The 12,412-nt window shown below is 42.7% G+C and overlaps 1 protein-coding gene across 1 annotated transcript in view; it reads left to right on the top strand.

Annotated features, from left to right (window-relative positions):
• The window catches only part of LOC112112780 (transmembrane protease serine 2), a 77,287-nt gene extending 66,858 nt beyond the window's left edge, over positions 1–10,429 (top strand). Inside the window, exons 10-14 of the mRNA XM_029911391.1 lie at positions 5,578–5,753; positions 7,583–7,678; positions 8,054–8,196; positions 9,422–9,574; positions 9,956–10,429. Coding sequence (XP_029767251.1) covers positions 5,578–5,753; positions 7,583–7,678; positions 8,054–8,196; positions 9,422–9,574; positions 9,956–9,967 — 580 coding nt within the window. The 3' untranslated portion in view covers positions 9,968–10,429. The remainder of the gene's footprint in view (positions 1–5,577; positions 5,754–7,582; positions 7,679–8,053; positions 8,197–9,421; positions 9,575–9,955) is intronic.
• The last annotated feature ends 1,983 nt before the right edge of the window (positions 10,430–12,412 follow it).

Consider the following 12,412-nt stretch of genomic DNA (forward strand, 5'->3'; position numbering starts at 1 on the left):
AAATTGCTCCCTGTAGGAATGTGCTACCTATGGAGCATCAGGACTGGCAGCCATAAGTAGTACACAGTAAGTAGCACATTCCTATGGGGAGCAATTTAATACACTACACCTGGGTAGGGAAGGCTGTGCCTCTCCAAACAGCCTAGCCCCCACCCCCTATCCGCCTCCTCCCACTTCCCGCCCCCAACTGCCCCCCTCAGAACCTATGACTCATCCAACCCTCCCCGCTCCTTGTCCCCTGACTGCTCCCTCCAGGGACCCCCGGCCCCTAACTGCCCCCCCCCCCCCCCTGCCCCTCCCCCCCCCCCCATTCCCTTCCCCCCTCCCCCCCGAACCTCCACCCCATCCAACCGCCCCCTGCTCTCTGTCTGCCCCCTGGCACCCCCTACCGCTTATCTAACCCCCACGCTCCCCACCCTCTTACCTTGCGCTCAGAGCACCAGGACTGGCAGCCGTAAGTAGTACACCATAAGTAGCACATTCCTACGGGGAGCAATTTAATACACTACACCCAGCCCTCCGTACAGTTTTGAAACCCCGATGTGGCCCTCAGGCCAAAAAGTTTGCCCACCCCTGATCTATATCATCACAACGGAAAATGTATGCTGATTTAGTCTATATTTGCCTGGATCAGCATTGCAGTTCATTTTAGTTCATACCATCTTTCCTTTAAGGCCTCTTGGAATCTCAGCACTAAATATTAAATATAGCATGGGCCCATATTGTAAATTCATGCTGTAAAAACCTGTCATTTTCTGTTGTCTTTCCCATCTTGTTCTGAGGGCTAGTGCCACATAGAGGAATAAGGCTCCGCATTGCAATGCCTAAATTTAGGTGCTCTGCCCCTAGTGGAGTTCTCAGTGCCCAGGTTCCCTATGCAATGCATGGGGAGTATTATGCATCTAGGAATGAGATCCACACAAAAGCAGCAAGCTGAGCTGCCTAAACTAGCCAATAGGAAATGGTAAGGAGAGGGGTAGGTGCTAAGCCCTGCCTCTCTGAGGGACTTCAGTGCCTAACTTTGGGTCTGAGGAAAGCATCTATCTCCACTTGGGATTCATAGGTAAGAACTTTCCCTTGGAGTTAGGACTGACCTGGTTTAGGAGCCTCTCTGTGATGGTGTTTTTTTATACTTAGTAGCCCAGTGATTAGAGCACTCACCCAGAATGTTAGAGACTGGGTTCAGATCCTCCCTCTGCCAGATATGGAGAAGGGATTTGAACCTAGGTCTCCCACCTCCCAGATGAGCATCCTAACCACTGTGCTGTTGGGTATATGTGACCATCATCTCTTCTGGCTGGGTTTTGTGTGAAGCCCAATCCAGTAAATATGTTCTAAGGTAGCCTCAGAGCACATCTATTGGATTGAACCCTGAAGGTGAGGTAGGTGGGGAATACCTAGTTTGTGAATCCCACTTGGACTTACATGCGACTTAAGTGCTGAACTGCTCTGCAGTGTCAGGATTGAGGTGACGGTGCGGATGCCCACTGTCGGAAATCTGAGTGTCTAGGAAATTTAAGGCACCTACAGCTTTCGGTGGGACCTGAGTAGGAGTTTTGAGGCTCTAACATGAGAACATAGGAATGGCCATACTGGGTCAGACCAGTGGTCCATCTAGTCCCGTATCCTGTCTTCCAACAGTGGCCAATGCCAGGTGCTTCAGAGGGAGTGAACAGAACAGGGCAATTTACTGAGTGATGAGCCATTCCCTGTCATCCAGTCCCAGCTTTTAGCAGTCGGAGCATGAGGTGGTATCCCTGAGCATCTTGGCTAACAGCCATTGATTGACCTACCCTGCATAAACTCATCTAATTCTTTTTTGAACCCAGTTATACTATTGGCTTTCACAACATCCCCGACAACAAGTTTGGTTGTGCGTTGTGTGAAGAAGTAATTCATTGTTTGTTTTTTAAACTTGCTGCCTATTAATTTCATTAGTTGACACCTAGTAAATAACACTTCCTTATACACTTTCTCCACACCATTCATGATTTTACAGACCTCTGTCATATCCCCCTCAGTCGTCTCTTTTCCAAGCTGAACACTACCAATCTTTTTAGTCTCTCCTTATATGGAAGCTGTTCCATACCCCCTACTCTGCATTTTGTTGGCCCGTCACCCAGTTTTGTGAGATCTCTTTGCAGTCTGCTTTGGACTTAACTATCGTGAGTAATTTTGTATTGTCTGCAAACTTTGCTACCTCACTGATTTATTAATATGATGAACAACACAAGTCGCAGTGCAGATCCTTGAGGGACCCTGCTGTTTACCTCTCCCTACTATGAAAACTCATCATTTATTCCTACCCTTTGTTTAACTACTTACTGATCCATGAGAGGACCTTCCCTCTTATCCCATGACTGCTTACTTTCCTGAAGAGCCTTTGGTGAGGGACCTTGTCAAAGGCTTTCTGAAAGTCCAAGTACACTGTATCCACTGGATCATCCGTGTCCACATGTTGGACACCTGCAGACAATTCTGATAGATTGGTGAGGCACAATTTCCCTTTACAGAAGATGTGTTGACTCTTCCCCAACAATCATGGTCATCTGTGTCTGATAATTCTGTTCTTTACTATAGTTCCAACCAATTTGCCTGAGGCTAAAGCTATGCTTACCATCCTGTAATTGCTGTGATCACCTCTGGAGCCTTTTTTAAAAATCAGCATCACATTAGCTATCCACAAATCGTCTGGTACAAAGGCTGATTTAAGTGATAGGTTACATATCACAGTTATTCTGCAATTTCTTATTTGAGTTCCTTCAGAACTCTTGAGTGAATACCATCTGGTCCTGGTGATATTTACTGTTTCATTTATGAATTTTGTTGTTCCAAAATCTCCTCTTGATATCTCAGTCTGGGTTTGTCTTTTAGGTTTGTCACCTAAAAAGAATGGCTCAGATATGGGAGTCTCCCTCTAATCCTCTGCAGTGAAGACAGGTGCAAATAGTTCATTTAGCTTCTTTGCAATGGCCTTGTCTTCCTTGAGTGCTCTTTTAGCACCTTAATTGTCCAATGGCTCCACTGATTGTTAGGCAGGCTTCCTGCTTCTGATGTACTTAACATTTTTTACTGTTAGTTTTTGTGTCTTTAGTTAGTTGCTCTTCCAATTCTTTTTTTGGCCTGCCTAATTATACTTGACTTGTCAGAGTTTGTTCCTTTCTATTTTCCTCAGTTGGATTTGACTTTCAATTTTTTTAAAGGATGTCTTTTTCTCTCTGTTGATATGCCATGTTGTTGTTTTTTTGTTCCTTTTTCTGTGTTTTTTTTTTAATTTTTATTTAGGGTATACATATAGTTTGAGCCTCTATTATGGTGTTTTTAAAAAGTTTCCATGCAGCTTGCAGGCATTTCCCTCTTGTGACTGTTCCTTTTAATTTTCATTTAACTAGCCTCCTAGCCCCCCCCCCCCCACCCCCCCAAAGATGTTAAATTAACAACCATAATGTAATTCATTACCTCTTAGACCAGATCCTGTGCTCCACTAAAACAAGAATTGCCTCTCCTCTTGTGGGTTCCAGGATTAGCTGCTCCAAGAAGCAGTCATTTAAGGTGTCAAGAAACTTTATCTCTTCATCCCGTCATGAGGTGATCTGTACCCAATCAACATGGGGATAATTGAAATCCCCCATTATTATTGGGTTTTCTGTTTTTGCAGTTTGTCTAACTTCCCTGAGCATTTCACAATCACCATCACCATCCTGGTAAGGGGGTGGGTAGTATATTCCGACTGCTATACTCTTATTGTTCAAGCATGGAATTTCTGTCTATAGAGATTCTGTGGTACAGTTTGATTAATTTAAGATTGGAACTATCTTTCAGTCTATGCTTTCGTTCACATATAGTGTCACTCCCCCACCAGCGCGACCTACCCTGTCATTCCTATATATTTTGTACCCTGGTATTACTGTGCCCCTTAGATTATCATTGTTCCACCAAGTTTCTGGGATGTCCATTATGTCAAAATCCTCACTTTAATATCAGGAACTCAAGTTCACCCATCTTAGTATTTAGACTTCTTGCATTTGTATACAAGCACTTATAAAAATTGTCAATATTTGGTTTCATGTGATGCAGTTAAATGGGACTCCTTTTCATTTTCTTTCTCTTCAGTTCCTATCTGTCCTTTATCAATGTCTATCCTCTCCTCTTTGCTTGGATATAGGGTATCTATTCCCTTTAATAAATCCTCCCCTATGGGATGTATCTGTCTGAACCTTGTGCTCCTTTGCACCTGTCGGCTTTCCCCCAGCCCTTAGTTTAAAAACTCCTCTATAGCCTTTTTAATTTTGCATGCTAGCAGTCTGGTTCCGTATTGGTTTAGGTGGAGCCCATCCCTTCTGTGTAGGCTTGCCTTTCCCAAAAGGTCCCTCACTTCCTACTAAATATAAATTCCTCCTCTGAACACCATCATCGCATCCATGCACTGACCCCCTGCAGTTCTTGCTGTCTAACTGGTCCTGCATGTGGAACTGGAAGCATTTCAGAGAATGCTACCATGGAGGTCCTGGACTTTAATCTCTTTCCTAGCAGCCTAAATTTGGCCCCCAGGACCTCTCGCCTATCCTTCCTTATGTCATTGGTACCTTCATGTATCACTGCCAACGGCTCCTCCTCAGCCCTGCACATAAGTCTATCTAGATGTCTTGAGAGGTCCGCAGCCTTTGCTCCAAGCAAGCAGTTCACTCTGCAGTTCTCCTGGTCATCACAAACCCAACTATCTGTATTTCTAATAATTGAATCCCCCATTACTATTGCCTGTCTCTTCCTAATAACTGGGGTTCCCTCCCCCAGAACTACATTTTGGTAGTTAGGCCCCCTTGTGAATCCCATCATTGTGATCTGCTGTCTTCAGGGTCAGTCATTGAAATGGCACCAAGACTAAAAAAATGTGACTGTCTCTTTCTTATATTGTATGTCTACATCTTCACATTGTGGGTAAATATGGAATGTCTGTGCCAGGATTTCCGTACTCTTTGGGCTTGTCTACGTTGCCTGCTGGATCGAGGGGCAGTGATCGATCCAGCGGGGGTCGATTTATCGCGTCTAGTCTAGACGCGATAAATTGACTGCTGAGCACTCTCCCGTGTCAACTCTGGTACTCCACCAGGGCGAGAGGTGCAGGCAGAGTCGACGGGAGAGCGTCAGCCGTCAACTTACCACAGTGAAGACACCACGGTAAGTAGATCTAAGTACGTCGACTTCAGCTAAGTTATTCACGTAGCTGAAGTTGCTTAACTTAGATCGATCCCTCCTCCCCCCAGTGTAGACCAGGTCTTTGTTTCTTCTCTCACTACCATCTCCCTTGTGAACACTGGTTTTCCCAGCTTCATTGCCACATATAGATTAAATGTATTAACATTCTTCTTACTGTTATTTTGGCAACTGAAGGAGGATTGGGAACAATAGGTATCTATTGTTTACCACTCTCTTAGGATGTAATAGTTCAATGTTTGTGCTTATCCATTCACAGTAAAAAGTCAATGAGATCTGAAATCATTTGACTGCTGCAGGAGAAAGTATATGGGGCTCTGCTTAATACAGAAGCAAATAATCTAACCTTATTTTACTCTCCAGACAGTTTTCTTCTCCATACTACTGGAGAGTGTATGCTGGGATTCTGAAGCAAACAGAAACGCGCTACGGAAGTGGATCCAGAGTGGAGAAAATAATTTCCCACCCAAATTATGATTCAGATACTAAAGACAATGACGTTGCCCTGATGAAGTTACAGACACCGCTGACTATTACTGGTAGGTATTCTCTTGTTGTGTGCTTAAGCCCAAAAACTCAGCTGCAGAAATTGCCCACCCCCTTTTTATTTATTTTTTAAATTGTGTCAGCCGTTAAAGAGGAAGGGCTTGCTCTGCAGACACTTAGAAAACATGAGAAAAATACAAAGCATGGGAAGATATTTTAATAACATGTAGTCAGCGAGCCAGGATTGAACACTAAGCTGCTACAAAATAGAAACTGTAATAAAACGTGCTTTTTTTAATTGGGTGTCAATTTATCAGCTATCAGAGGTCTGCAGGTATGGCAGGGATGTCATGTCAGCACTGCCCTCTTCAAAGGACACTTAAATGACCTGCCAACTCTACTGGAACCCAGGATTCTTCATGAATGAGAAATGAAATCCTTGCTGTGTGTTGATGACCTGGTCATTCTATTAACTACCCATAGTGGCCTTCTAGAGAGCCTATACATGCATGGAATATACTGCAACATATGGGACTTACACATCAAATGCGACAAGTGATCTTTTTATGAAAAGAGGAGGTACATAAGGAAACACTCTAAATCCAGTGTGTGTGTACCACATAATCCATTCATCAGGGATTTTCAGACTAGCTATAACGCCTAGTGTCCTCTCCATCAAAACAGCATACCGTTCTTCCACTATAAAGCACTTGAAAATGAACTACGAAAATCAAACACATAGTCCATTCTGGTGCACATAACTCCCAGGCCCTGCTACTAACTTCTGTACCTTGCCCTAAGCTGAATAGTGCACAATGGAACAAGACCTAAAACAGTTTCCAGAAAGAAGCAAAACTATTTCAGACCCCGGAAGAGTGTGCAAAACTGAGGTGGGCTCTTTTTGAAATGAAGTGCAGTGGCCAAACTAGAAGTGAAAACTGGAAGACAAGGCATAGTGCAAACCCAGAGAGAGATGGCAGAGAGGATGCTCTCTACTCCAGTGCCCCAAATTTGAAGGCATTCAAGAGACTTTTCAAATTACCTGAAGTCCTAAGACTTTCTAATAAGATGCAATGAAGAAAAACAACGTATAGTGCTTGGAGAAGTGGCAAAAAATAGCATGAAGAAAACTCCCCCTTGCTGCTGGTGATAGACAAGTGTGTCTGTTCAATAGGAATAGCATGAGCCCTACATGCTAAGGGGCAAACAAAGGTTTGTTTGTTTAACAAATATTTTACTGCTAGTTTGCATGCTGTGCACAACCTATTTGGAATCTGTGGAAGAAGCAGCATGCTAATTTCAATAGGACTTTGCATGGAAAGTACACAATGCTCATGTGAATTAAGCATTCTTGACCAATGTTTGCCCTCAGTCTGTGTCCTAGTGGATCAGTGTCTCATCTCCATGTCTTGCTCCCTCTGCCCCCTTCTCTCCTACTCACTCTCCCCCCCCCCCCGAAAATAAACCCTGTTAAAACAGTTGGCATTAACTTGTTAATTAAATGTTACTTGAGTGATGGAGAGGGAACTAACCTCCCTCTGAATCCCCAGAGGCTGAAACTTTAGGTCAAGGCTTAGAAACATTTGGAAGCCTACACTCCTTCTACTCATCCTGTACTTCTTGTGGATAAAGAGGTCTTCAGTGCTCTCAGGCTGGCAGCTTTTATGACCACAATACTTGCTTAGATGCTAGGAAGCTAAATGGACAGGGGAGGAGCCTTTATATTTAAAAGCGCTAGCGTGTACTTGGAGTTCCTAGTATTCAGTGTAGCATGGGTCTCCTCTTGGGTGGAAGACCCTCTAATAGATTTTCTTTTTTTAATTTTTTTATTTATGTCCTCTTATTTAGGCTTGCTAATCACCAGTATATTCTTACTTCACAGACACTGTAGCACCTGTTTGTTTGCCTAACCCTGGAATGATGTTCCAACCTGATCAACAGTGCTGGATATCTGGATGGGGAGCAGAATACCAAGGGGGTGAGACTTTTAATATACTTGATGGCAGGAGAGAGATCACTTGATCGTTGCCTGTTAGGTTCACTCCCTCTGGGGCACTGGGCATTGGCCACTGTCGGCACACAGGATGTTGGGCTGGATAGACCCTTGGTCTGACCCAGGATGGCTATTCTTATGTTGTTCAGGATAATGTATTGTCATCTTCAAACTGGTTTTTAATATCTCTGTTCTATTTTTAATCAAATGTCCGTGTTTATGCCAAGGCATTGCTGACTGGTTTTTGATCTTGTGCACCACTGAAAGCAAATTTAGCTGCTGGGATTTGTAACTTTTACACATGACAATCTGAGACCTATTCTAACTTCATTTTTGTGTGTGTGCATGTTTCAACTTTAGGTAAAACTTCAGATGTCTTGAATGCCGTAATGGTGCCTTTAATAGAACGTTCTATATGTAATTCTGCCAAATTCTATAATGGCTTAGTTTTGCCTACCATGATATGTGCTGGGTATCTGGAAGGAGGAAAGGATTCCTGCCAGGTAATAATCTGTGTTTATTTTAGCTCTTAAAGATTAATTTTTTGATTATTCTAACACTTGCTGGAGAGGATATTTAAAATGCTAGTGACTATGACAGGTCTAGTTAAATAGACAAGTGACTGTCTTTGAAGCATTGCAGTCGGGCTTCCAGTTTTCATCATGCTGAGAGAACTGCTAGAGGTAGGGCTGATAGTTGGATTCTCCCATCCCAGTTCCTCAGTCTTCGATGCCAGTATCGACTTGTTGCTAAATTTGTGCAAAGTGCTAGCCCCTCATTTTCAAATGCAAATCTGTAACAATTTCATGGGAACACTGAAAATGAGTGACTTTTCACAAATTTAGCAACACTTTTCTCATGCTTTTGAGAAAAGGGAAAACCAGTCTCTCCCACCCTTAATACGCAGCCAACAATATATGAATTCTTGCGTTTTTGGTGGGTAAGCTAACTGTGTAGTACTGTAACTGAGGTAGCCCTTGTTTTAGATCATTTGCTTTTTAAACTGGGGCGTGGCCTCCCGGGGTTGGGGATGGGGCAGAACAAGGTTATCGGGGAGGCAAGGACCTGGCTGGTTAAGAATTGTCTTGTTTCTTCAAAACATCATTGATAAAATAATAATTTCTTCCAATAGCTGAGCCTCCTGCTCAGCTCCTGCTGCCAGGCTGAAATAACAAGGAGGAGGGAGGGATGGACTGAGAGGGCATGGCCTCACCCCGTGCAGGAGGGGTGGGGTGGGTGATTGCAGCTCTCTGGCCTCTCCTTGGGAGGTAGTTCCTCTCTGCCCACATAGGCTCTTGCACATGCGTGCTGGGGATCATGCTAAGGCCAGAGGAGCCTGCAGCCTGTTAGTGATTCTGGCGGGGACACAAGGAGAGCGCACAGCATGACTGGCTGTGTCCTGCTGAGGCTGCCTGCCTGAAATGTGTCCTGCACAGGGGAGGCTTGTGGGGTGGGGTCCTGGACCCTAGGTGTCCATGGAATACTGTTTCTTAGAAAGAGGAGGGCATGCTTGGACATGAATCTCCACAGGGGATTGCAGCAAAAAAAGTTTGGGAACCTCTGTTTTACATGCAGTGTGGAAGCAATACTCAGTGGTTTTTTTTTTTTTTTTTTTTTAATTGTTGTTCCCTCTGAGACTTGGCTACAGTGTTTGAATCTGTATTTATCAGCTCTTTCCAATGGGCACGGTCACTAATAGCATGCTCATGGACTCGTGTTTTTGCCCAGGGTGACAGTGGAGGTCCGTTAGTAACTGAGAAAAACTCCGTGTGGTGGCTAGTTGGTGACACAAGCTGGGGAACTGGCTGTGCCAGTCGCAGAAGACCTGGAGTTTATGGAAATATGACTATGTTCACCGACTGGATTTACAGAAATATGCAGGTAAAATATATATTCATGCTCTTTCTTCAACATTTTATACAGGCTTATAGAGTTTAAACTTTAAGGCCAGAAGGGACCATTGTGATCATCTACTCTGACCACCTCCACGTTGCAGGCCACAGAACCTCACCCACCCACCCCTGTAATAGACCCCTAACCTATGGCTGAGTTACTGAAGTCCTCAAATCATGATTTAAAGACTTTGAGTTAGAGAACCCCCACTATTTATTATTCCAAATCCCCATTATTCATATTATGAAAAGTAACATCACATTTTTAATGACCTTGAGAACCATTAGCTGACTCTATCATATCAAGTAATTGAGAAAACTGAGACATATGATACTCACCACTTTTTTTCTTTTCTTTTTTTTTAAACAGGCAAATAGATGATCTTGCTGAATCATTTTCAAGAACAATCCTAAATGGAGCTATGGCTTTCTTGGCTACCTTATTATGTACTTTTAAAAAGAATTTCTAGATCCTTACAATTTTTTTTACTACTTGCAAATAACCTGAAGTTTTGCACACTCAGTTCTGTGCTGGCTGCAGTGACTGATCTATTTAATGAAGTAGAAGACTCACAACAAGCACCTTTCTCATTATGGTGCCTGGTGGCACAAAGTTGCTGTCAACTGGTAACTGACATGTTCCTTTAGTTTTGTAGCTTCCAAGTTTATAGGGTTTTCTATAATCACATTTGTAATTGAAATAATCCCTGTTTCAATTACAAGCAGGGTGGTTTGACACTTGCTTTACTGGCATAATTTAATTTAAATGTAAGTAGTGGTGTAAATCTGAATCTCTGGGGTCCTAGTTGGTGACTTAAAGAGGAAAACACATGGTGAATGTCAGTCTGGGCATTATAGGTAAAGGGAAGCTGTTTCGTGCATTGGAGAGTAGAGGCAGGGAGAGATGTCTTGGCATATATTCAGGTGGTTAAAAATCCTCAGGATTTTTACAGGTGCGGTAACAGCCAGGGTGATCTCTTTGGATTTACCCCAACATAAATAGGATCAGCATTTAGCTCAGTAATTGAAAATGTGCCATTGTTCTTCACGGTTACCCTTCCTGGGTCCCACATCTAGCATGCAGGAGAAATACAGTAACTACTGTTCTAAAGCTAGTCAGCACAGGTAGGCTGCTGAGAACAGCTCTTCTGGCTTGTAGCAGGACACTGTGTACCAGTAGCATGCTCAGTTTTATGAGCTGGGAGCTGCTAACTGATTCCGAGAACTCTCCCCTCTGAAATGCAAAGAACAAAGCTTTGCTGTGCGGTTGCCTTCCAAGTAGTCATTCTCTGTGATCAAAGTGTAGGTACGGAAAGCTGGGAAAGTGTGGAAATCAGAGATGCAAAAAAAACCCATTTCCACCAAACACATGACTACCTCAGTTTTAAAGTAATCTGGCTTTTAATTCCATAGAAAGTTCTCTGTACCTGCCCATGTAGCGATTTTAGCAGGAGACCAATCACTTAAGCTTTTTTAAAAAAACAAAACAAAACACAAAGTCACTAACCATTCACATAAGTCTCATGATTTTAATGTTCTAGGAGAGGAAAAATAAAATGCTGTAGTTCTAGATGTGTACAAAAAGACACTGGTATGGTGCTGACAAATTGACCAAAAGTAATGAGACTCAGTACGTCCCTTCTCCTGCTTTATGTGCTCTCCAATTCTAATGGAGTGAAATGACCAAGTTTGCTGTTACTTAATGGTACCTTAATTCCCAAAGCTTGAGTTGGAGAAATTTCCACTTCAGTTTTGGAACCACAATCTGTTATATATCAGAGTGCCACTTAAATAATATTTTAAAAATGGTTGTAAAGGCTAGAATGTTCAGGGGGACACAAAAGCCATAATGAGTCACTTTCTATAGGAATGACAAATCTCTTCAGGTGAATGACTTTTTTAAAAATAGCAATGTATACCAAAACAAGACAAAATTTTCTTAAGAAAACAAATGCAGTTGTCTTGCACATAAGTGGTACAACTAATAAATCTTTTACAAATCATTTCTCCTTGCAGTAATTTATTACAGCATTTCTACCTCTCTCAATCTTTTTGTTTTGACTGAAAATCTATAAAGCACCTTGAGAGCCTCAGAGATGAAGGATACTCTTCTGATTTAAGCACAAGATGGGACACCTAAGGGAGCTGGTTTTTTCTCCAACCTTTCAGCAAGCTTCCTGGTAGTCCTTTAAACAGGTTACTTGGCTTGACTTTCAGAAGTGCTGACTACCCCCCACTGCTAAATAACTTCAGTGGGAAGGACAATTTTAGTGATACTTACAAGTGGCAAGGAAGCTCATCTTAAAGGCAGTAAGGGCTGAGGGGAAGTATCGATTTTGCTACTTTGACGGATAGATTTGAGTCAGTACTGGACCTATCTTTAGTTGTAACAGGCATGTGCTGTGTTCTGATGATACTTGAAAGAAAAGTATTCACCAAGTTCACTACTGAATGCATATGAAGGATAACTTGAAGTTTAATCAAAGAAAACTTGTGTGTGTGCAAAAGTGTTTCTTTCAGGGCTTTTTTTCTTTTAAGACCATAAGCTCACATTACTGTTGACGGAATAGCAGCAGAGTAATGTACCTCTTTTTATAAATAGAGACTTCAGTTTCTGGAGTTGAGTAGGGCCAAGAAAGCTTCCACACCACACAGCTGTGGTATATACTAAAGAAAGCTCAGTCTATGCCCATTTGCTCCTCAGCTCTTCCATCGTGTCTAACAAACAGGTCAACATGAGCTACGTATGCTTCTCTACCACTCCTTTGGGTAGGCCATTGAACCGTCTGATGGGATCAACCTCAGTTGCTTTACAAGAACAGTATAA

Source organism: Terrapene carolina, unplaced genomic scaffold, assembly GCF_002925995.2.
Source record: "Terrapene carolina triunguis isolate 2854851 unplaced genomic scaffold, T_m_triunguis-2.0 Scaffold30, whole genome shotgun sequence".
NCBI classification, from domain to species: domain Eukaryota; kingdom Metazoa; phylum Chordata; order Testudines; family Emydidae; genus Terrapene; species Terrapene triunguis.